This window comes from Garra rufa, chromosome 15, assembly GCF_049309525.1.
Source record: "Garra rufa chromosome 15, GarRuf1.0, whole genome shotgun sequence".
NCBI lineage: Eukaryota > Metazoa > Chordata > Actinopteri > Cypriniformes > Cyprinidae > Garra > Garra rufa.
The window spans coordinates 45,565,491-45,589,547 of NC_133375.1; the positions used below are offsets into that span (position 1 = coordinate 45,565,491).

The 24,057-nt window shown below is 37.1% G+C and overlaps 2 protein-coding genes across 2 annotated transcripts; both read left to right on the forward strand.

The window, feature by feature from the left end:
* The first annotated feature begins 3,457 nt into the window (after positions 1-3,457).
* LOC141287786 (coiled-coil domain-containing protein 112) lies at positions 3,458-10,807 on the forward strand. The gene is made up of 9 exons (XM_073819912.1): positions 3,458-3,504; positions 3,591-3,694; positions 5,940-6,029; positions 6,103-6,178; positions 6,246-6,618; positions 8,071-8,469; positions 9,071-9,166; positions 9,750-9,868; positions 10,777-10,807. Exons 1-9 carry the CDS (start codon positions 3,458-3,460, stop codon positions 10,805-10,807), a joined length of 1,335 nt encoding a protein of 444 aa, XP_073676013.1.
* A 204-nt stretch (positions 10,808-11,011) lies between these two features.
* Positions 11,012-23,367, forward strand: pggt1b (protein geranylgeranyltransferase type I, beta subunit). The gene is made up of 9 exons (XM_073819263.1): positions 11,012-11,160; positions 13,311-13,429; positions 13,566-13,633; positions 15,416-15,567; positions 15,643-15,775; positions 17,043-17,088; positions 17,166-17,350; positions 18,620-18,728; positions 22,671-23,367. Exons 1-9 carry the CDS (start codon positions 11,045-11,047, stop codon positions 22,817-22,819), a joined length of 1,077 nt encoding a protein of 358 aa, XP_073675364.1. The 5' UTR covers positions 11,012-11,044; the 3' UTR covers positions 22,820-23,367.
* The last annotated feature ends 690 nt before the right edge of the window (positions 23,368-24,057 follow it).

Here is a 24,057-nt window from a genome sequence, read left to right on the forward strand (position 1 = left end):
CATAAAAATGGCTATACCTACGCAACCATTTGTCCTATCAACATGAAAATAGCTGTGCACGGTCTTGGTCCAAAGTGCCACAAGTGTCTATAAGGACATTTGTGTATCTCAGAAAACATGTCTGCCATTGGCCAATGAAGTTTGAGCACCTATTAGACATGGTTAACGAAGGCCGATTGGAACTAAACTTGGTGGACCTGTTTGACTCATGGCCCTAAAGGTCTGTGAGAAATTTGAGAGAAATCGGCCACTGGGAGGCGATATAACATTTTTCAAGGGCATAAACGATTGTGCATTGCACAGGTTTTTTCACACATACACACGATATTCGTATCATATGACAGAACTCCTCATTCTTGACAGCTTTGCCTGTAGAAGCACCGCTGTCAATCAAATCATTTGTAAATGATTGCGAAAATGTAAAAAACTACTTTTGCAAACCAATCTGGAAAAAAGAAACAATTCTCTGGACTCTCTAGGTCAATAATTATTCAAATGTGTTGGAATTTACCCTTTGGGAAGCTATAACGGGGTCGTTTAGAAAAGGGGCCTGTTCGAATTTACCCCAAATCCTATAAAGCCTAAAGGAAAACTCAAAACTTCACAAACCTGGTGAGCACACGCGACAGCTGATTCTGAACAAGCATGCAACGTTTTAAGGATATCCGACCACAACAGACGCTATAACAGTCATAAACGTTACACAACATAATATTTCTAGTAAATTACCTGTATTTGCAAAAAGAGGCTTGCTACATAATGTCATTTTGCATATGTGCTTAAATGCCTTAAAGCGCTTGAACCCTGGTAATCACTGCTTGCAGCTGTATTTATTCATTAGTTTATTCGGCAAATGTTGCACACAGACAACATAAAGCCAGCCTAAGGTATACCTGCTGAGATCCCAGTGTCTCAGTACTGTTTAAAGCTGCAGTTAAAGGCACCTAAATGCCACTTCAGAAGCGCTTCTGTGCCATCTTTGCCAAAATCATTAGGATATTGATTAAAGATTATGTTTAATGAAGATATTTTATAAATTTCCTTTCGTAAATATATCAAAGCTTAATTTCTGATTAGTAATATGCATTGCTAAGAACTTCATTTGGACAACTTTAAAGGTGATTTTCTCAATATTTAGATTTTTTTGCACCCTCAGATTGCAGATTTTCAAATAGTTGTATCTCAAACAAATAGTGTCCTAACAAACCATACATCAATGGAAAGCTTATTCAGCTGTCAGATGATATATAAATCTCAAAAATTTCAATAAATTGACCCTTATCACTGGTTTGTGGTCCAGAATCACATTTCAAACTCTACCGTGACTGTCTATGATAGAAGGGTTGTAAGCGAGAAATAAATAGTCCAGCAAATTCAAGCAGCATCACATTAGTTTGTGTCTGTGTTCATTGTGAGGCTGAAAGTAGGGAAGTGAGAATGTACACGAGCCCTGGAGGCTCAATCTATTAATGCTTCCCAGATAATTATGTCTCACATCAATGGGGATCTACTATCCCAAATATCCCACTGATGGAGTTCTTTCTATTCTGAGTTCAACGCCACAACACTCTTACATCAGCATCAGAACAACAGAGAATACTCCACCAAACTGAACCGCCTCCATCTGACGCAACACCTTCATCTGTCTCCACCAGAGCGGGGTAGGAACTGATTACATATCATCTGGATTACATAATCAGATTCAGAAAATGAATTGTAGTTGGAGTAAATAAACGTTTAAAATACACATAATCAGATACAGTCACTTGTTTATGGATTACATGATTTCAAATTATTTACACAATAATAATTGTAGCAATGAATTATTTATAATTTATTGATTCTCCCAAATTCCTCTTTTCCTTTCTAAAATAGACATATACATTCAGAAAGTCTTCTAGTCATTATTCAGATGGACACAGCATTTGATCACTGATTTACAATCATTTCAGGTTTGAGAAGTGTTTCAAAATTGCATCAACTTCTGATCAACACATTGATTTTTATTTGAATTATCACTCTGTAAGCTATTAACTATGTAAAATATTTTAATAATTAAGTATCACATTTGCATGTTCACTGGTTCGCTGTTGGTTTTGGTCACATGACATGCAGGTAAATAAAATATTTTATTTTTTAGCAAGTTTTTAGTTATTTTGATTGAACTTTATTTGTTTTAATTTTACATTTTTATTATTTAATTCATATTTTCCACTCAATCTGAAATTAAAAAACTATACAGTACAATTCTCTAGACTCTTTAGGTCAATAATTATCAAGAAATGTTGAAATTTACTCTTTGGGAAGCTATAACAGGGTTGTTTAGACCACTGTAAAAAGTTTTCACCAGATTCAACTTAAAAACCTAAGTTCAGCAGCTGCCTTAACCTTTTAAGTTAAATCAGCTTAAAACTACAAGTCATTTTAACTTATTACAATCAAAATTAGTTGATTTAACTTGTGAATTTAAATGACTTAAGTTGGTTTAACTTAACATTTTAAGGCAGCTGCTGAACTTAAGTTTTTAAGTTGAAACTGGTGAAAACTTTTTACAGTGACAGTCACGGGCCTATCCAGATTTACCCAAAATCCCATAAAACCTAAAGGAAAGCTCAAAACTTCACAAAACAGCTGGCGCTATAACAGTCATAAATGGTACAAAACATCATATTTCTATGATAAATACCTGTATTTGCAAAAAAAAAAAAAAAAAAAAGAGGCTTGCTACATAATGTCGTTTTTCATATGTGCTTAAATGCCTTAAATCTCTTGAACCCCATATTTCTTCATTGTTTTCTTTGTCAAATGTTGCACACAGACTGGGTTTTGTGTAAAACTGGACAAAAATCTATGTAAAGACGCAGTGCATCATAAAAGCAAGACTAAGTTATACCTAAGTTTTACCATTCTTAGTTTTTTCTTAAACTCATAAACCCCAGTTTTGGAAACCTTGGCATGATATATTTAATGCACTTTGTGTTGTTAATAACAACAAATAAAATATATATTTCTTACTCTTTGTATTTTTATGTCAATATGGTACAGGATTATCCTATTTAAATCAATGTGATAAACGAGTTAGGTCAAAAGTAATCTAAAAGTAATCTGATTATATTACCTAAAATGTAACGGAACGGATCACGGATTATGTCATTTGGAATCAGTAACGGATTACAATTTGTAAGTAATCTACCCAGATCTGGTTTTAGTTACAGCACTGATCGCTAGTAATCTCTAGTCTCTGGTTAGAGTTAGTAATCGTAAACAAAACGACTTTTCTGCAGACGTAGAGCGTCGTTACCATAGCAACAGTTCAAACAAAGCCGCCATGCGGATCATTGGCTGATGATTGGCGTGTGTTCAGCTCAATATCTCCGCACACGCTGATTATTGATGATTATAATAGCGTTCACTTGTATAGTTTATGGTTTTGTATCGCGCTCGCGCATTTGACCCAATGTCTGTCGCGGATTTTGTGCGGGAAGCGGAAGGTCTCAGAAGACTGTGAGTTCATGTGATTGTGTTTCACACAGCGTTTCTCATGTCTCCGTGGTTTATTAGAGATATCGACTCTCTCTTCATTCGTTCAGGGTGTGTAAAGAGGAAAAAGAGGCGAGGCGGCACGATCTCAGAGACACTTCCAGCGCGTTCCACGAGTTTCGGGATCACATGAACGCGCAGCTCAGAGCAGACAGTAAGACAAACAGCAGCAGCTTCATTGAATTTCACGCGCTTGCCGCTTTTCCACTCGCATGTTTGTGAAACAGCTTTAGAGTGTTACTCATAGTTAGTTGTGTGTGTGTTATATATATTTAGTGTGTTGATCTTTCCAGTCTCAGAAGCGCATTCGAGTTCGTTCAGTGTGGCTGCACCTGCACCGCAGGGTTGCCAAGTCCGCGAGTATCCCTCCCTCGGGTGGAGCTTCGAAACCTGTGCGAATCCTTCATTTCGAACCAGTGTTTGGAGCGCGGATCTCCGAACAGTTTTATACATTTGTAAACATTTTTAAAAAGTCGTAAGTGTATTATTAGCCCGTTTAGACAAGCCCTCTATAATACAAACAAAACAAGCCCTGCAAATTAATGAAAGAACTCATATTATACAGATGCTTCATATTTAATTGTATTCGGTTACATTTATTTCATCATTTAATTTAAGTAGGGCCGTTTAACGATTAATCGCATCAAAAAGAAAAGCTTTTGTTTACATAATATATGTGTAAACACTGTATATTTTTATGTATATGTATATATAAATCCACACACACACATGCTTGTATATATTTCAGAAAAATATTTGTCTAAAATGATTGATTTTACTTTTATGCCAAAAATAATTAGTTTCCACAAAGATTATTTGTACATTTCCTACCTCTCAAATTGTCATTAGTAATATGAATTGCTAAGAACTTAATTCGGACAACATTAAAGATGATTTTCTCAATATTTTGATTATTTTGCACCCTCAGATTGCAGATTTTCAAATAGTTGTATCTCAGACAAATGTTGTCCTCTCCTAACAAACCATACAATGGAAGCATATGGGTAGCACAATTAAATGTAAAATGGCAACGTATTTCTGTATTTAAATTTACATTATGTATGTGCAACATTTAGTGCAAAATGAAAATGAAAATTCAATTATATAATTCACATTTGCCAATTCCTACACTCGAAAACATATTTTAACGCTTTATAAGTTGCAAAATGAAAATGTATTACCCAAATTGATTACATATGTTTTACAACCAGATTTGACTTGATTCGAAGATTTAAAAAGGTTCATCACAAGGGGCTACTTTTAAACTTTTATCACTGGTTGTTTTCGTCATATTGAAATATTTTACCCATTTTATATTAGCAGAGATAAAACTACTATATGATGAGACAAAATAAGAACATTTTTGTGAGGAAGGGGCTCATTTAGCTCATTTATGATTTCTCTATACAGTGATTGTCAAGTTAAAACTGTGTGTAATGCATAAGAGTGAGTGGACAATATCTATTGTAGGTGTGGGACTGGGATATTTAGAGTTTGGGTTCAGGTCATTGTCTAGTTTTGGGCTGTTTTGCTCATTCAGATCTGCATTCTGATCAAATATTAAAGGATTAGTTCACTTTCAAAATCAACATTTCCCCTTGTCATCCAAGATGTTCATGTCTTTCTTTCTTCAGTCAGTAGAAATGATGTTTTTTGAAGAAAATACTCCAGGATTTTTCTCCATATAGTGGACTTCAATGGTGCTCAATGGATATAAGGTTAAAAATGCAGTTTAAATGCAGCTTCAAATGACTATAAACGATCCCAGCTGAGGAATAAGAGTCTTATCTAGCGAAACAATCGGTTATTTACTAAAAAAAATCACAATTTATAGACTTTTTAACCTCAAATGCTCATCTTGTCTAGCTCTGCTGGACTCTGTGTACTCCAGTTCAAGACAGTTAGGGTACGTCTAAAAACTCCCATCTCATTTTCTCCTCCAACTTTAAAATCATCCTACATCGCTGCAGAAGTACTGACCCAGTGTTTACAAAGTGAACATCCAAAGAAGATCAAACACTCTTTACAAAAAAAGGTAAAACAGCGATGTAGGACGATTTTGAAGTTGGAGGAGAAAATGAGATGGGAGTTTTTAGACATACCCTAACTTTATAGAGCTAGACAAGACAAGCATTTGTGGTTAAAAAGTATATAAATATTAATTTTTTAAACAAAATAACCGATCATTTCACTAGATAAGACCTTTATTCCTCGTCTGGGATCGGTTAGAGTCCTTTGAAGCTGCATTTAAACTGTATTTTAGACCTTCAATCCGTCGAGTACCATTGAAGTCCACTATATGGAGAAAAACTCTGCAATGTTGTCCTCAAAAAACTTAATTTCTCTTTTTAATTTAATTCTGTAAGTGTAGTAAAATCATCTCATGTGTCCATCATCAGTCATGAAAGTTGATCAGCAGCTGCAGAAGCTCAAGAACGGTGTGTTCAGGTTCCAGGAGCAGCTGATGGATGTCAAACCCACTCCAGATGGTGAGCCCCAAAAAGACCATTAATCTCTATTATGTGTAGTGCTGCACACTTGTTTATTTGTGTTGAATTTCAGTGATTGACAAATTAAGAGCCACCATGACTGATATTGAGAACTCCATCAGCGTTTTCAAAGACTCACAGCATCAGAGGTAGGAGATCTGTTTGTGTTGAGATGTCTGGAGTAGATGTTCTTCTCAAACACCTCGTCTGCTGTAGTTTCGAGGAGCTCCTGAAAGACGAGAGGATCTTCTGGCAGGAGATCTGCGCCTTTGAGAAGAAGCTGGACTCTTGGGCGATTCCCGTCAAGGCAAACGGTCCTCCTCCTCGATCGGATCAGAAGAGCGGCCGGAGGAACCTTCCGGTGGAGGTGACGGCCCTCGAGACGTTCCTGCAGCAGACGGGAGGCAGATACGGCGGCTGGGACGAGTTCGACCATCAGAGCTTCCTGAAGGTGTGGAACAAACACAGAGGAAAGCCCTCCTACAGACCAGAGGCACTGCTTTATTTACCCAGCAGAACTGAGGAGGACCTGAAGCTGCATGAGGACTGGTTTCTGGAGCTGCGGCGTCTGCAGGACATGAAGAGGGAGGTAACTGAGATCTTTCACTTGATGAGAATTTAGAATTAGGTACAATTTAAAGATGTCCTTTTTTTTTAGGTTAGCTTGAGAAAGATAACCTACTGATCTGCTACTTAGGCTTTTTATTCTTCTTCTTCTTAGACTAAGTTTCTGAACGCTACTCCTCCTAGAAGCACCAAACTCAGCCTCAGCTCTTCAGACTGATTCCACTGATAGTTTTCATAAAATTAACGATTAAATATCAAAAAATCCCATAGACTTACATTGAGGGAATGTTCAAATGAGCCAACACTATTCAAACTCCAACTGTCAAAATTCAAATTCAAACTCCAACTGTCAAAATTCAAATTCAAACTCCAACTGTCAAAAGTCCCAGAATCCCTTGAGACTCAGTCAAGCTTCTCTTCTATCAACTATTTCTAATCCATTCAAACTTCCATTCTATCTAATATTTCTAATCTATTGAACTATCTAGCCTAGCCTAGCAAATACAATCATGCTAGTAACTTGTCAGTCATGCTAATGTCATGCTAATAACTTGCTAATCATGCTAGAAAGATGCTAGTAACTTGTCAGTCATGCTAATGTCATACTAGTAACTTGCTAATCATGCTGGAAACATGATAATAACATGCTAATAACTTGCTAATCATGCAAATAATGCAAGTAACATGTTAATAATGCTAGAAACGTGCTAGTAAGTTGTCAGTCATGCTAATGTCATGCTAGTAACTTGCTAATAATGCTAGCAAGATGCAAGTAGCTTGCTAATCATGCTAGTAACTTGCTAATCATGCTAGTAACATGTTAGTAACTTGTCATTAATGCTAATGACATGTTAGCAACATAATAGCAGCTTGCTAATCATGCTGGAAACATGCTAGCAACTTGCTAATCATGTTAAAACATGCTAACAACTTGCTAATAATGCAAAAAACATCCTAGCAACATAATAGCAGCTTGTTAATCATGCTAGCAAATTGTTAACCATGATAGAAACATGTTAGCAAAATGCTAACAACTTGCTAATCATGCTAGAAACATGATAGCAACTGGCTAGTCAGGCTAGAAACATCTTAGAAACATGCTAGCAACTTGCTAACCGTGATAGAAACATGTTAGAAACATGCTAACAGCTTTGCTAATCATGCTAGACACATGCTAGCAACTGGCTAGTCAGGCTAAACATGTTAGAAACATGTTAACTTGCTAATTATGCTAGAAACATACTAAACATGCTAGAAGCATGTTAGAATCATGCTAACTACATTCTAATCATGTTAGCAACATGCTAATCATCTAATCTATCTATATAAAGTTCAAAACTTTAAGCTTTTACAGCTGCTTTAAACTTTCAAACTTTTGTATCTAGTTTTTATTGAAGTATATGTTTTGGCCAGATACATGTACTTTTTGAGTAAAATTTAGTAAAATTTGAAATGTAATTGTTTTGTCCTCGAGGCCATCCGTAAATGGAGAGTGTGGAAACGGAGCGAGCGTGAACTGCAGGTAAAGCAGTGTGAAGGAGACCAGGAGCCGCAGGAGGACGAGGCCCGGCGTCTGCAGCGAGAGGAGCAGAGCAGAGAGGTGTCTGAGCGTCTGGAGGCCTGGAGGAGCCGGAAAACACAGCAGCGAGAAGAGGAGCTGGAGCAGCGGCTCAGAGACGACATCCTGAGGAGGAGAAGAGCCAAAGAAGAGCGCCGCCGACAGCTGGAGGTCAAACTCCTCGTGGAGACTCACGTACAGCAGAAGAAGGAGCGGGAGGAGCTGCGTCAGCTGGAGGAGGAGGCGCAGGAGCAGGCGGAGAGGGAGGAGCGCCAGAGGCAGGCGGCTGAAGGCATCAGACGCTTTCAGGAGAGAGTGAGCAGAGATCTGTGTGTTTGTGAATGAAACATGTTCACTCACTCACTCACTCACTCACTCACTCATTCACTCACTCACTCACTCACTCACTCACTCACTCACTCATTCACTCACTCACTCACTCACTCACTCACTCATTACTCACTCACTCACTCACTCACTCACTCACTCACTCACTCACTCATTCATTACTCACTCACTCATTCATTACTCACTCACTCACTCACTCACTCACTCACTCACTCACTCACTCACTCACTCATTACTCACTCACTCACTCACTCACTCACTCATTCACTCACTCATTACTCACTCACTCACTCACTCACTCACTCATTACTCACTGACTCACTCACTCATTACTCACTCACTCACTCACTCACTCACTCACTCACTCACTCACTCACTCACTCACTCACTCATTCACTCACTCACTCATTACTCACTCACTCACTCACTCACTCACTCACTCACTCACTCACTCACTCACTCATTACTCACTCACTCACTCACTCACTCACTCACTCACTCACTCACTCACTCATTCACTCACTCACTCACTCACTCACTCAGTTATTCTGTCTCTCTCTCTGGTCAGGATTCTCTGCGTTTAGAGGAGAAGCTGCAGGAGAAACAGAGTAAAGAGGAGGAGCAGAGCGAGCGGCTGAGGGCCAGAGCTAAACTGAAGGAAAAGGTTCGCGATGATGACCCACACAGCAAAAACATAAACAACTAAATATAAAAATTGCCACATTTGCATAAAATGTTTCAAAATGTATTCATATATATTTATTTTCCACCAATATATTTTTTGTAAATTAAAAAATATTAATATGCTAGTAACATGCTAATCATGCTAGAATCATGTTAGCAACATGGTTAAACCCTCCTAAATCATGCTAGAAACATGTGTACGTTCCCATTCTGTCCCAAACTTCAATTTCAACAATTGAATTCAAACTTTAAACTTTTTAAAGTTATTTCAAACTTTCAGACAAGGCTTTCTTAAGCTAACTACAAACTTTACTCATCTAGTTAATTATAAATTTATGTGTAATCTTAAGTATACTTTTTCATCCATATTTACATTTAATCTAATTGTAGTCTTTTCTTGATCCTGAAATACATTTTGAAATATATTTTTGTATATGAATATTAAATTTTTGCAATCCTGCATTTACACCCCAGGAATTTTAAATGTATATATTTAGCATCTATTTAAAATATATTTTGGCCATAAAAAAACCAACAACAGTTTTTTCTGAATCTGGCATCAGGCGGAGGTTCACATCAGCAGGGATCCGTCCAGACTGTGGAAGCTCACTAAAGTGTGGGAGGAGCGCAATAAAGAGATTGGAGCGTCTGGGTCTGGACCTGTGTTTCAGATCTTCCACAGGTACAGAACATCCACTAACCATGTGCAATCACCTCTATATTATAACATATTAAGATGGAAGTTAACCCTGTGCACAATGATGATGCTGCATCAGCTGATTTGTTATTAAAGGAAATAAGTAAAAGCATTCGATACATTTGACACCGCACAATATGATTACAAAATTACAGCATTACATTTAAAATAATAGCACTAGTAACAGCATCACCCCACTCGAGGTCTTCTGTGCTGATTCTGGTGGCTATGTAACGCACGTTACATAATAATATTACTTTTTACAAGTAACTAGTAAAGTAACGCATTACTTTTTAATTGACAAGAAAATATCAGAGTTACTTTTTCAAATAATTAACGCCAGTTACTGTTACGTTACTTTTGCGTAAGTAACGTAACGCATTACTTTCCATAAAAAGTAACTAGTAACGTAATTAGCTACTTTTTTAGGGAGTAACTCAATACTGTAATGCATTACTTTTAAAAGTAACTTTCCCCAACACTGATGGTGGCCCATTTTACCCCAAGGGACAAATTGTTGTTTCACTTCAAAATAAAACCAAAATTTTCCATAAATCTAAAAACATGAATGTGTCCACAAATAGACACAACAACAGTCTTTAATGTTCAATAATAATACAGTGGCACAGGCTAAATTCTGTGTGAAAGCACAATAAAGTATAACTCTGTCCTTCAGTTGTGTTGAAATCCTAACCAGTCAGAAACACAGACACAGCTGCATGTAAACTGTGATTTACTGGCAATAAGTGTTACAAGCGCAGACACAAACACTAGCTGTAGACACAGGGCTTTTATCTGAACTGCTGTGAATGAATACTGTAGGTGATGCACAGCTGTAGGACTCGAGACTGAGATTGCATCCATTAAAAATTATTTTTTTGTTTTCTCCACAGAGCTGTTCCAACATGGAGACAAGACTTGTGAATGAGACTCGACCATCAAATCAATCAAATGAACTGAAAAAAATTGTAAAAATAAACTGAATTAAAAGTTTTCTTCATGATAACGGGTGCATCGGTTTCATTAAAGTTTTATACATCACAATGCCTCTGTCAGTCACTGAGAATTACAGCATCAGCCTGGTCAAGCGGGACTCTTATTTTGCCGCGTGTTCGTGAGGCGGAAGCGGAAGCGGCGCGCTGACCGTGTTTCTCCTGTGTGATGATGGCGGATTTTGATCACGATCAGGTTGATTTTCTGCGCGAGCGGCACGTGCGATTCTTCCAGCGGTGTCTGCATGTGCTGCCCGAGAGATACGCGCCGTACGAGACCAGCAGGTAAACGGACACCGAGCTCACCACACACCGGAACCAGCCGCTGATCTCACACACACACACACCACTGCACCGCTGTCCTCATCGCTGTCATTTATCCTCATCTTCATCTTCATCCTCATCTTCAGCTCTATGAAGGAGAAATGAGTCTGTAGTAATGATGGACATCAGTGTGTTTACATCACTATTAAAACACTATTCTTCATTTAATATTCATCAGTCATTACTGTATTTACAGCAGATGTAGTTGAGACACAGTCTGTATGTGTTTATATACTGATCAAACACCTCAATTCGTCTTATTAATATTAAAAATAGCAATAACATCAGCTACAATGGCAATGATAGCAAGGTCATTCTGTGTCAACTCAAGCTCAAATTTTTAATTTTGCTCATATTTTTTTTTTGAGGAAAGATAGACATGCATAGTGATGAAAGCCAAAATATTAAATGAAATGGATAAATATTTACAGAGTAATCCACTATTTTGTGGAGAAAGGTTAAAATGGCAATTTTCAGCTGAGATTCAGAGTCAAGTTAAACATGACTTCAGAAAGATGGCAGCATCATAATGTTATTGGTACACAGAGATTGGTCGCTCTATTAGTGAAATCTGCTGACTTTAGCCATCTGTGTTGCATTATGTGCCAATGGTGACCATTCAAATATAGGAAAACGGCACTTTTCAATTTTTCTCTAAAGTTCACATGTAACTCAAGAAGTATCAAAGATATCTTAATGCACTTTTAGATATTGGATCTTAACAAAATTCCCTCTAGGCATCTTTATTTTTAATGCCCTATGAGATTTGGTTCCAGAGATATTGGAATTTCAATATGGCTCCAGGAGTAAATCATTCAAATGGGCACATTTTCAGTGGTGGAAAACCAAATGTGGGTCACTTTGTGAAAATATGACACTCCTTTTCTTTTAAAGAGGAAAGTCTGAAGAACAAATAATGTTAAAATTAGAGATGTATCTTGTTTCTTTCTGTCAAGACAACTGCATTGAACATACCAGTCTGAGTGACATAAATATTCTTTTTCCAAAGTTCTTATAACTCAAGATGTATTGAAGGTATTGCAATATGATTTTAGATTCTAGTTTTCCTTTGGAATCTTAATTTTCAAGCCCCTACATCATTCAGTCCCAGAGATATGAGGATCTCAATGAGGCTCCATGTCCAGATTGTTGATTGTTACCCATTTTCAGTGGTCGAAAACCAAATGTTATACTGAGATATGTGTGTGTGTGTGTGTGTGTGTGTGTGTGTGTGTGTGTGTGTATATAATATACACAGTACAGACCAAAATTTTGGACACACCTTTTAACCAGTTTTCTTTATGGACTTCAATGCAGTTTAAATGCAGTTTCAAAGGGCTCTAAACGATCCCAGCCGAGGAAGAAGGGTCTTATCTAGTGAAACAATTGGTTATTTTCTTAAATTAATATTTATATACTTTTTAAGCTCAAACGCTGGTCTTGTCTAGCTCTGTGATGCGTACTCTGTTCACTCCTGTTCAAGACAGTTAGGGTATGTCTAAAAACTCCCATCTCATTTTCTCCTCCAACTTCAAAATCGTCCTCCATCGCTGCAGAAGAACCGACCCAGTGTTTACAAAGTGAACGTGCAAAGAAGATCAAACACTCTTTACAAAGAAAGGTAAAACAGAAATGTAGGATAATTTTGAAGTTGGAGGAGAAAATGAGACAGGAGTTTTTAGACATACCCTAACTGTCTTGAACCGGAGTGCATCACAGAACTAGACAAGATGAGCATTTGCAGTTAAAAAGTATATAAATTGCACCTTTTTTTTTTTTTTTATAAAATGGCCGATCGTTTCACTAGATAAGACCCTTTTTTCTCAGCTGGGATCGTTTAGAGCTCTTTGAAGCTGCATTTTGGAAGTTCAAACTCAGAGCACCATAGAAGTCCACTATATGGAGAACATTCCTGAAATGTTTTCCTCTTCGACTGAAGAAAGAAAGACATGAACATCTCGGATGACAAGAGTAAACTATCTGTAAATATTTGTTCTGGAAGTGAACTATTCTTTGAAAGCACAGTTGATAGTCATTAATGGTTGGATGTCTCCTGCACTGATTATAATGTGTCTGTAGTGTTAGTCTGTGATGTGTGTTCTCCTCCGCAGGTTGACCATTGTGTTCTTCGCTCTGTCGGGTCTGGATGTTCTTGATGCGCTGGATGTGGTGGACAAGCCCGGTTTAATCGAGTGGATTTATTCGCTGCAGGTTCTTCCCACCGATGACAGTGAGTCCTCTCGCGCTTCACTGACGCTCATCGACTCCAGCCTCATCTCAGTGGCCTCCGCAGCTCTGAGTCTGGAAGTTATTTGGCAAACACTTCTTCTCGTCTCACACGTGTTTTCTCTTCTCTTGATGAACAGAGTCCAATCTCAGGCGCTGTGGATTCCGTGGATCCTCACACATCGGCGTTCCCTACAACACCTCAAAGGTAGCACACTGCAAAAAATACTTTACTAGCTTAGATTTTTGTCTTGTTTCCGGCCAAAACATCTAAGAGTTCTTAAATCAAGAAGGATTTTCTAGACGAGTAAAAAATGATATTGTTTTCAGTAAAAAACAAGTCAAAATGAAGTGTGTTTTTGCTTGAAGACAAACTAAATAATCTACTAATGGGGTACGAAAAATGATCTTGTTTTCTGTTTTAAAATAAGATTATTTTTCTTTCCCCATTGGCAGATTATTTAGCTTGTTCTAAGCAAAAACGCACTTCACATTTTGACCTGTTTTTTTCTGAAAACAAGACCATAATTTTTACTTGTCTAGAAAATCCTTCTTGATTTAAGAACTTTTAGATGTTTTGGCCGGAAACAAGACAAAAATCTAAGTAAGAAAAGCATTTTTTGCAGTGCAGGATATTCTGCTTGTTGTAAGATGTTAGACTCACAGCAGATGGCAGCACTGACCACTGAAGAACTCTATCAGAGACCGACACTGAGACAAAATCACTCATGCAGCTGTGTTTATGCGGCTCTTTAAGTCTTAATTCACTCGTTCACTAATTAAACCTCTATAAGGGCTGAAATCAGAGCAGAAATTCTTACGGTCATGGCATCAAATGTTGCATGCGCTGCAAAAAATGAATCTCTTCCTTAGTCTTGTTTTCAGTACAAATATCTAAATATCTTTAAATCAAGATACATTTACTGGAGATGCAATCAACACATGAAGTCTTAGTTTTTGAGTTTATCTACCAATGGGGAATGAACACTTGTTTTTCCTTTGAATTAAAGGAGTAGTTCACTTCCAGAACGAACATTTACAGATAATGTACTCACCCCCTTGTCATCCAAGATTTGTGTCTTTCTTTCTTCAGTCGTAAAGAAATAGTTTTTTTAAGAAGGAAAACATTTCAGGAGTGTTCTCCATATAGTGGACTTCTCTCCACAGAGTTTGAACTTCCAAAATACAGTTTAAATGCAGCTTCAAAGAATGATCCCAGCTGAGGAAGAAGGGTCTTATCTAGCCAAACAATTGGTCATTTTCTAAAAAAAGGTGCAATTTATATACTTTTTAACTGCAAATGCTCATCTTGTCTAGCTCTGTGATGCACTCCGGTTCAAGACAGTTAGGGTATGTCTAAAAACTCCCATCTCAACTTCAAAATCGTCCTCCATCTCTGTTTTACCTTTCTTTGTAAAGAGTGTTTGATCTTCTTTGCACGTTCACTTTGTAAACACTGGGTCGATGTAGGACGATTTTAAAGTTGGAGGTGAAAATGAAAGTTTTTCGACAAGCGTTTGTGGTTAAAGTGTATAAATTATAGTTTTTTTCTAAAATAGCAGATTGTTTTGCTAGATAAGACCCTTCTTCCTCGGCTGGGATCGTTTTGAAGCTGCATTTTGGAAGTTCAAACTCAGGGCACCATAGAAGTCCACTATATGGAGAGAAATCCTGAAATGTTTTCCTCAAAAAACATAATGTCTTTTCTTCTGAAGACAGACAGACATGAACATTATTTGTAAATGTTTGTTCTGGAAGTGAACTGATCCTTTAAGCTGATTTTTATTTTTATTTCTGTTTGTTCTTGTTTTAATCATAAACTCACTTCATTGTGATTAGCTTCCCAAAACTAGACTTTTATTTTCTGTCATTTCACTGGAAAACAAGGCCGACACGCTGAGGAAGAGCACCAGTTTTTCCAGTGAGAGCTGTTTCTGGAGTGGTGAGCAGTAGAATGTTTAATATCCAGCGTGCGCCTGTCTCTCCGCAGGGTCCCGGTTCTCCTCACCCGTATGACAGCGGTCACGTGGCGATGACCTACACGGGTCTGGCGTGTCTGATCATTCTGGGAGACGATCTGAGTCGGGTCAGTAAAGAGGCTTGTCTGGCGGGGTTGAGAGCGCTGCAGCTGGAGGACGGCAGGTTGGGTTCTCTTCGGATCTTTTGGTCTGTCGCTGGACTGCGGTCTGTAAATGTTTAACTCTTTCTACTCCGCAGTTTTTATGCTGTTCCGGAGGGAAGTGAGAACGACATGAGGTTCGTGTACTGCGCCGCCTGTATCTGCTATATGCTGGACGACTGGTCAGGAATGGACTGCCAGAAAGCCATCGACTACATCAGGAGAAGCACCGTGAGTCTCACTTCCTGTCCATCTGTTCCATTCTCAGCCTCTCCTGATACGTTCCTAACCTTCTCCTGTAAACGAATCCTCACTATTGAAAAACACGTCATTCCCGTCCTCCACTGACCTCCTGACCTCTAGCGCAGCGGGTGAGCTGGGGTCAGAGGTCGACCTCTAATCCCAGCGCTGATGTAATCCAGCTCTTACTGTCTGTTTCACAGTGTTTTCTGCACGGCTCACTCCTGGTGTGCTGTAAACAGACACAATGAGGACAGTAAATCCGCTTACTGATTCAGTTTTACTCAAGCGACGACACAGAATAGACTCACTGATGGGATTGAGTTGAAGATCTCTCTCCTCAGATGACGTCTGTCCTGCCGTCTGTAGGCCGCTTGTTTATCGTTTTTAGTCACATGTTTCTACCGCAATTAAAGGAATTGTTCAAGCCACGATATACCGCTACTAAAACCGTATCAAACAGTGTTGGGGGTAACGCAAGTTACGTAATAATATTACTTTTCCAAGTATCTAGTAAAGTAACGCATTACTTTTTAATTGACAAGAATATATCTGAGCTACTTTCCCCTCATTTATTGATTAAAAGCTCTCCTGTCCTCATGTTGAGAGAAATTGTGAGTAAGATGTTACTTTAGTTCTAGAATAAATGTGAACATGCATTAATTCATCTCACTCACAAAAAAACAGATACAGTGTTCTTCAAAATGAATAAAAACACTGAAATTCAACACAAACCTGCAATAATTAAATATGTTAAATAATACAAATATCCTTTATGTATTTAATCCCATTTTATTAACCGATGTCTTTGCTGCTGATCTTCGATGATCCAATTCATCCATACTAATAAGCAGAAATGACTCAAGATAATCTAACATTTGTTTTCCTTTTGTTTTATTGCTGAAGAGTTGACATTTGTTCTTCTGTGGTCTACTGTACAGACGTCAATTTACTTTTCTCTAAACCTGAGGCTTTTGGTGTGAAAAGGCTTTTACATTTGACAAAATAACACTTTTTATATTAAAAACAAACAAGCCCTGCCCAGATTTAAAATGTTACGCAAAAGTAACGTAACGCATTACTTTCATTGCACGGAAGAAAACAGGTTTGAGATGAGGGAGAGTAAATGATGACAGAATGATGATTTCTGCTTAATTGCTCCCATTAAAGACCTTTGTTTGAGTTTGGTGTTGATCTCATTATGAACCTGTTGTTTTAATTGAGCTGCTGTTCATCTGTTTGGTTTCTTGTTATTCAGTCGTATGATAGCGGGATCGGTCAGGGAGCTGGACTGGAGTCTCACGGTGAGTCAGACGCTTCAAACTCACTATTATAGCTCCTCATGATGATAATCGCTCCATAATTGTCTGTGTTTGCTCAGGCGGCTCCACGTTCTGTGCTATAGCGTCTCTGTGCATGATGGGAAAGTTGCAGGAGGTTTTCAGCGAGCGCGAGCTGAACCGTATCCGGCGCTGGTGCATCCTCCGACAGCAGAACGGCTTCCACGGACGTCCCAACAAACCCGTCGACACCTGCTACTCCTTTTGGGTCGGAGCCACGCTGGAGGTGCGTCCCTTACCACTGTCTCTCTGTGTCTGAGCTCACATCTTCTTACCAGCACTTTATGCTTATCAATAGTAGGTTCTTTCATTAGAAAATGACACAGATGTCTTCCAGAAGATAATAAGACGATGTACAAAGAGGCATCATTGTGGAAAAAATTATTACTCATCTTTTATTCACATTTGTACAAAAAGTGGCATGTCCAAAATTATTCATACCCTTCTCAATAATCAATAGAAAAGCCTTTATTGGCTATTACAGCAATCAAACGCTTCCTATAACTGCTGAGCAGCTTTCTGCATGTCTCCACCAGATCTCCATCAGACTTGAGAACCAGAACGAACTGTTGTATAAATAAATATATATATATATATATACACAAACAACTCTTCACAGCAACCTGTCAAAATAATAGTTTGGTTTAACTTGAAGAAATTGTGACACAGAGCTGGATAGATTACTTACAAGTTGAAATCCAAATTACATGACAAAAAGTTAGTATAAATCCATTACGTTACACATTTAAGGTAATCAGATTACTTTTAGATTACTTTTGTCCTAATGTGTTTATCACATTGAATTCAATAGGATAGTCTTGTACCATGATGATGTAAAAAATACAAAGAGTAAGAAAACATATTCCATTTGTTGTTACTAACAACATGAAGTGCATTAAATATTATTTTACGTTGAGGTTTGCCAAACTGGTGTTTGTGAAGGAACTGCTGGGGGTTTATGAGTTTATTGAAAACTAACAATTCAAATGTTAAATTAAAATAAACAACAAAAAAAGTATATTTTTTATTTTTATTTAGTTTGTTTACCTGCATGTCCAACATTCAAGAACCAAAGAGCATAAAAATGTGGTACTTAATAATTAAAATATTTATTTTAAAATCTCAGGGGTGCTTCAAGTAGATCTATTAGGTGAAAGAGAATCAGATGACAACGTTTGTGAATGTGCATTTTATTGTGTTTAAAAGACTTATAGAAACACATGGCTAAAGAACCTACTGAGTGATAATTTAAATAAAAATCATGCAATGTTGAAACACTTCTTAAACCTGAAATGATTTTTGGGTTTGATTTTCATTTGATTACGAGATCAATTAAACTGTTTAGTGCCATCATTTGAGTACCAGAAACAACACTACATTCTTTCCAAAAGGAGAGTTTTGACATTTTGAATGCATGAATGAGTTCTGTTTGTCATTTTGACAGCATTTTCAGTCTGTGATTAGTGAGTCTAACATGCGCTGGTGTGTCCCGCAGCTCTTAGACGTGTTCCAGTACACAAACTTCGAGAAGAACCGCAACTACATTCTGTCCACGCAGGACCGTTTGGTGGGCGGTTTCGCTAAATGGCCCGACAGTCATCCAGGTACAGTTACAGCTGTGTTCAGCGCTGAAGAGCTTTTGTTTGTGTTTGTCAGTCGAAACCGCAGCGTAACCCCATACTCCGGCCCTCGATGTGTAATTGATGAGATGACTGTGTGCTGAGACTCGGGTTTCTGAAGGATCTGGAGATCTGACGTGTTTCCAGTGTCACCCGATGACTGACCTTAAAATACTGCTTTTCAAGTCAAGTCCAGAGATCTTTATTATTATCCAGACACACAAAGGAGTGAAACATCACACCTCGCAGGACACAAGTGTTAGATAAACATAAAATATGAACATAAAAATACACGCATCTAGAAATGCACTACTGTACAAAAGCTTGTTTTTGTAAAGAAATTAATAGGGCTGGGCAATTTGGCTTAGAATCAAAATCTCGATTAATTGAACATTTTAACCCGATTACGATTAATGAACGATTATTTTATTTATTAATAAAATTATATTTAATTATATTTATATAATATTTATTTTTTTGCCCTCATAGTTCACTGACAAGTTTTGTACAGTAAATATGTTCACATATTACAAGCGAGAGATTTTTGGATGAAGGGTGCATTACTTGATTTTAAGATAATTGAAGGAAACACACTATCTACGATCTATGATTATTAATTGAACATCAGTGTTGAACAACTGAAATTAAAGCAAGCATTGCTTAAAACGAAAAGTCACATTTTTCTTAAATTAGTGAAAATAAATAACTTGCACTATTGGAAACAAAATAAATAATTTTCAATGTTTTTCATATTAAAAGTAGAAAATAAGCAGTATCTCCTCTAAATAAAATTACCCTTGTATATCCTGTAAATACTTTTTACTGTATAAATACTGTTTAAGCTCTCCATCGACATGTCGGCGGAATAACGGAACGGAGCGCTAGTGTTTTTTAAAGGGAAAGTAATTGAAATAATCTTCCTGGAAAAATTTTAACGATTATAGGTTCTGAATGTCGATTTCGATTATTTTTCGATTAATCGCCCAGCCCTAGAAATTAATACTTTATTCAGCAAGGTTGTGTTAAATTGATCAAAAGTGAGGGTAGTGAGTTCTATTTTAAAATAAATGTAACTCTAGACCAGTGTTGGGGAAGTTATACAACGTTACAATATTGAGTTACTCCCTTAAAAAGTAGCTAATTCCGTTACTTAGTTACTTTTTATGGAAAGTAATGCGTTACGTTACTTTTGCGTTACTTTTTAAATCTGGGCAGGGCTTGCTTGTTTTTAATATAAAAAGTTGTATTTTTGTCAAATGTAAAAGCCTTTTCACACCAAAAGCCTCAGGTTTAGAGAAAAGTAAATTGACGTCTGTACAGTAGACCGCAGAAGAACAAATGTCAACTCTTCAGCGATAAAACAAATGTTAGATTATCTTGAGTCATTTCTGCTTATTAGTATGGATGAATTGGATCATCGAAGATCGGCAGCAAAGACATCGGTTAATAAAATAGGATTAAATATATAAAGGATATTTGTATTATTGAACATATTTAATTATTGCAGGTTTGTGTTGAATTTCAGTGTTTTTATTTATTTTGAAGAACACTGTATCTGTTTTTTAGTGAGTGAGATGAATTAATGCATGTTCACATTTATTCTAGAACTAAAGTAACATCTTACTCACAATGTCTCTCAACATGAGGACAGGAGAGCTTTCAATCAATAAATGAGGCGTTACTTATTCGAAAAAGTAACTCAGATGTTTTCTTGTTAATTAAAAAGTAATTTGTTACTTTACTAGATACTTGGAAAAAGTAATATTATTACGTAACTTGTGTTACCCCCAACACTGTAGACCACAAAACCAGTCTTAAGTAGCACAGGTGTATTTGTAGAAACAGCCAACGATACATTTTACATTTTTGCCAAAAATCATTAGGATATTAAGTAAAGATCATGTTCCATGAACATATTTGGTAAATTTCCTACTGTAAATATATCAAAAGTTAATTTTTGATTAGTAATATGCATTACAAAGAACTTAATCAACTTTAAAGGTGACTTTCTCAATATTTAGATTTTTTTGCACACTCAGATTGCAGTTTTTTAAATAGTTGTATCTCAGCCAAATATTGTTTTCTAATATCCTGACAAACCAGACATCAGTGGTGGTCCAGGATCACAAGTGCTGTTCTATTGAACTGTCTGTTTCTAGAATGATTTCGTAAGGATCATAGGCACTGAAGACTGGAGTAATGATGTTTGATTGCTTAATTATGTCAGTTGTGTGTTTCACAGGAGTGGACCAGCGTTAGAAAGTTCTTATGTCATGATTCGTTTGTTTAGTTCTCAGATTTCTTTGCAGGATCGTGAGTAATGTCATGATTCACCAGGAGTTCTGAACGATTAGACCATTATTTTTTTTAATTATTTAAAAAATAAGTTGAAATAATGGATTGAAATGATGACTTCAACATAAGCTAAACTTTTCATTAACAATCTCGTAGCTCACAGCTGGTGTGTTTAAACATTTAGTTTTTGGTAAACATGGACAACATGAATAGGAATTAGAAACGTCCGCTGTCATCCGCTTCCAGTTATTTCATCTGTACGAAAACAGTCCGGTATATGGAAGCCCTTTTCCACCGCTGAATAAAAGTTTAAAAAGGATATTGCCATTTTTTATCTCACAATTCTGACTTGTATTTTCCTAAATGAGAGTTTGTGTCTCGCAGTTCTGACTTTTTTCTCAGGATTGTGAGCTATAAACCAGCAACTGTCCAGTTCTGAGGAGAAAAAAAACACTGATATGTTCACAGAATTGTGAGTTTATATCACACAGTTCTGAGAAAAGTCAGAATTATGCATTTGTATCACGCAATTCTGAGAAAAAAGAATTGTGAGAAGTCGCAATAACCTTTTTTTTTATTTTTCATTTAGTGGCAGAAATAGGCTTCCATACAGTATTCTGTTTGATATTGCAAACAGGTGTTTATCACATTACTTTAGTGTTCTCTTATAATCATAAACACTGGTGTTTGCAGCACAAATGTGACCCTGGACCTCAAACCAGTCAAATTGAGATTTATGCATCATCTAAAAGCTGAATAAAGAAGCTTTCCATTGATGTATGGTTTGCCAGGATATTTGGCTGAGATACAACTATTTGAAAATCTGCAATCTGAGGATGCAAAAAAATCTAAATACTGAGAAAATCGTCTTTTAAAGTTGTTTAAAAACATATTTCAGTATTCATTTAAAAAAAAAAAACCTCATTAATACCCATTTATTATCACTGCATATGCAATATTGCATCAAAATCTTTCCTACTAAAGCTATTTATGTATGTCTAGTCAATGTTTTTCACATTTAACATAATAATCAAGTTAAATGATCTTTTTATGATATAATTATAGTATTATAATAAAACATTCAAATTTAAAAAATAAAATTTACATTTTTCTATTTGGCTGAGATACAACTATTTGAAAGTCTGCAATCTGAGGATGCAAAAAAATCTAAATATTGAGAAAATCACCTTTAAAGCTGTCCAAATGAAGCTCTTAGCAATGCATATTACTAATCAGAAATTAAGTGTTGATATATTTACGGTAGGAAATGTACAAAATATCTTCATGGAACACAATCTTAATATCCTAATGATTTTTGGCATAAAAGAAAAATCGATCATTTTGACCCATGCGATGTACAAGGGTCACATATATATTTTTAGCATCTACAGCACTGTTATTGTAGTTCTGGTTATTTATCTATAGCTGTATGCGTTGAAAACGAGGCGTGTCCTGCTGGAGCGACACTGATGACATCACAGGTTGATAACGGGTCATCATGAATAATTAATGAGCTCTTAAAGTGGCAGTGTTCAGACTGAATGAGAGTGTAGTGTGTCCGCAGCAGGTGTGGATGAGTGCGTCTGATCTGTTGTCTCCATCTCTCTCCTGTCGCCGCCGTCTGCTCCTCAGACCCTCTTCACACGTACTTCGGCATCTGCGGCCTGTCTCTGATCGGAGAAGCCGACCTGCGGAAGGTTCACGCGGCTCTGAACATCAGCGTGCGGGCGTTCGAGTGTCTGCGGCAGCTGCACGGCTCCTGGAGACAGAAGCGCACGTGACGCGCCGACCGATCCTCAGCCGCAGAGCCAGCGCTCAGATACGCAAGATGAATAAATGATGGCGATCGGCGTAATCCATTATTAAAGATAAAACTGTGGCTCTTTAGTCGTAGGCCACAAGTTTGTTTGGTCCCCGGTGCGTCTGCCAGATTCATCCTCTTCAGTCTCTTCAGTGTTCCCACATTCATTTTGCCTTACAAACAGAAGAAGATGCTCATGTTTGTGCAGATGAGCTGTTCCTGGACTAATATGCACTGTTTATCCTTGTTTTACGCTTTATATATTATTTTGTGAAATCATCGTCCTCTCTTGAATGTGCCTCAGATGTCTTTAGGATGTTAGGACACTTGAATGTGTTTCAAGGATCAAATAATGAAATTATTTTTTCTATTCTGTGGTGTCAAGTGTAGGAGTCACTGCTGGTATTTTATTATGATGTAAAGGTCCATCAATGAAGAGCTTTTATCACGTCCCAGAGATAAACATTTATGACGCCGCTGGAGAGACATGCGTATTTAAGAACGGACAAATAAAGGATTGAGTTTTCAGCATGTCTGAGATTTAGCCTTTATTTCAGAGTCACCTCAGAAAATAATCTGATAAATGTGACTCTGGAGCAACAAACCAGTCTTCAGTAGAACGGCTATATTTGTATGGGGTCAAAATGATAGACTTTTCTTTTAGATATTAAGTAAAGATCATGTTCCATGAAGATATTTAGTCAATTTCCTACTGTGAATATATCAAAACCTAATTTTTGATTAGTAATATGCATTTCTAAGAACTTCATTTGGACAACTTTAAAGGTGATTTTCTCAATATTTAGATTTTTTTGCACACTCAGATTGCAGATTTTCAAGTAGTTGTATCTCAGACAGATATTGTCCAATCCTAACAAACCAGACATCAATGGAAAACTATTTATATGAATCTAAAATTAAAAATATTAACCCTTACGACTGGTTTTGTTGTCCAGGGTCACATATTACATTCTATATCTCTTTTTTTTTTTAATCTTTTAGAGGCATTTTGAGGAATAACATGCATTAAGGGTAGTTATGAATGTTAATGGCGTTGTGTTTGGCCAAAGATGCCCTTGTTGAATCATTAACTCAGAACTGAATGAACAATGAGAATAACAGTACAATCACACACACACACACACACACACACACACACACACACACACACACACACACACACACACACACACACACACTGACTCAAACACAGCCTTG

Bases quoted from the DNA above. Each gene is read 5' to 3' on its own strand.
- LOC141287786 (XM_073819912.1), top strand. From the start codon at position 3,458: ATGTCTGTCGCGGATTTTGTGCGGGAAGCGGAAGGTCTCAGAAGACT. The intron at 3,695-5,939 runs GTAAGACAAACA...GTCCATCATCAG, and splicing joins CGCGCAGCTCAGAGCAGACA to TCATGAAAGTTGATCAGCAG. The intron at 8,470-9,070 runs GTGAGCAGAGAT...CTCTCTGGTCAG, and splicing joins TCAGACGCTTTCAGGAGAGA to GATTCTCTGCGTTTAGAGGA.
- pggt1b (XM_073819263.1), top strand. From the start codon at position 11,045: ATGATGGCGGATTTTGATCACGATCAGGTTGATTTTCTGCGCGAGCGG. The intron at 11,161-13,310 runs GTAAACGGACAC...TCTCCTCCGCAG, and splicing joins GCGCCGTACGAGACCAGCAG to GTTGACCATTGTGTTCTTCG. The intron at 18,729-22,670 runs GTACAGTTACAG...TCTGCTCCTCAG, and splicing joins ATGGCCCGACAGTCATCCAG to ACCCTCTTCACACGTACTTC.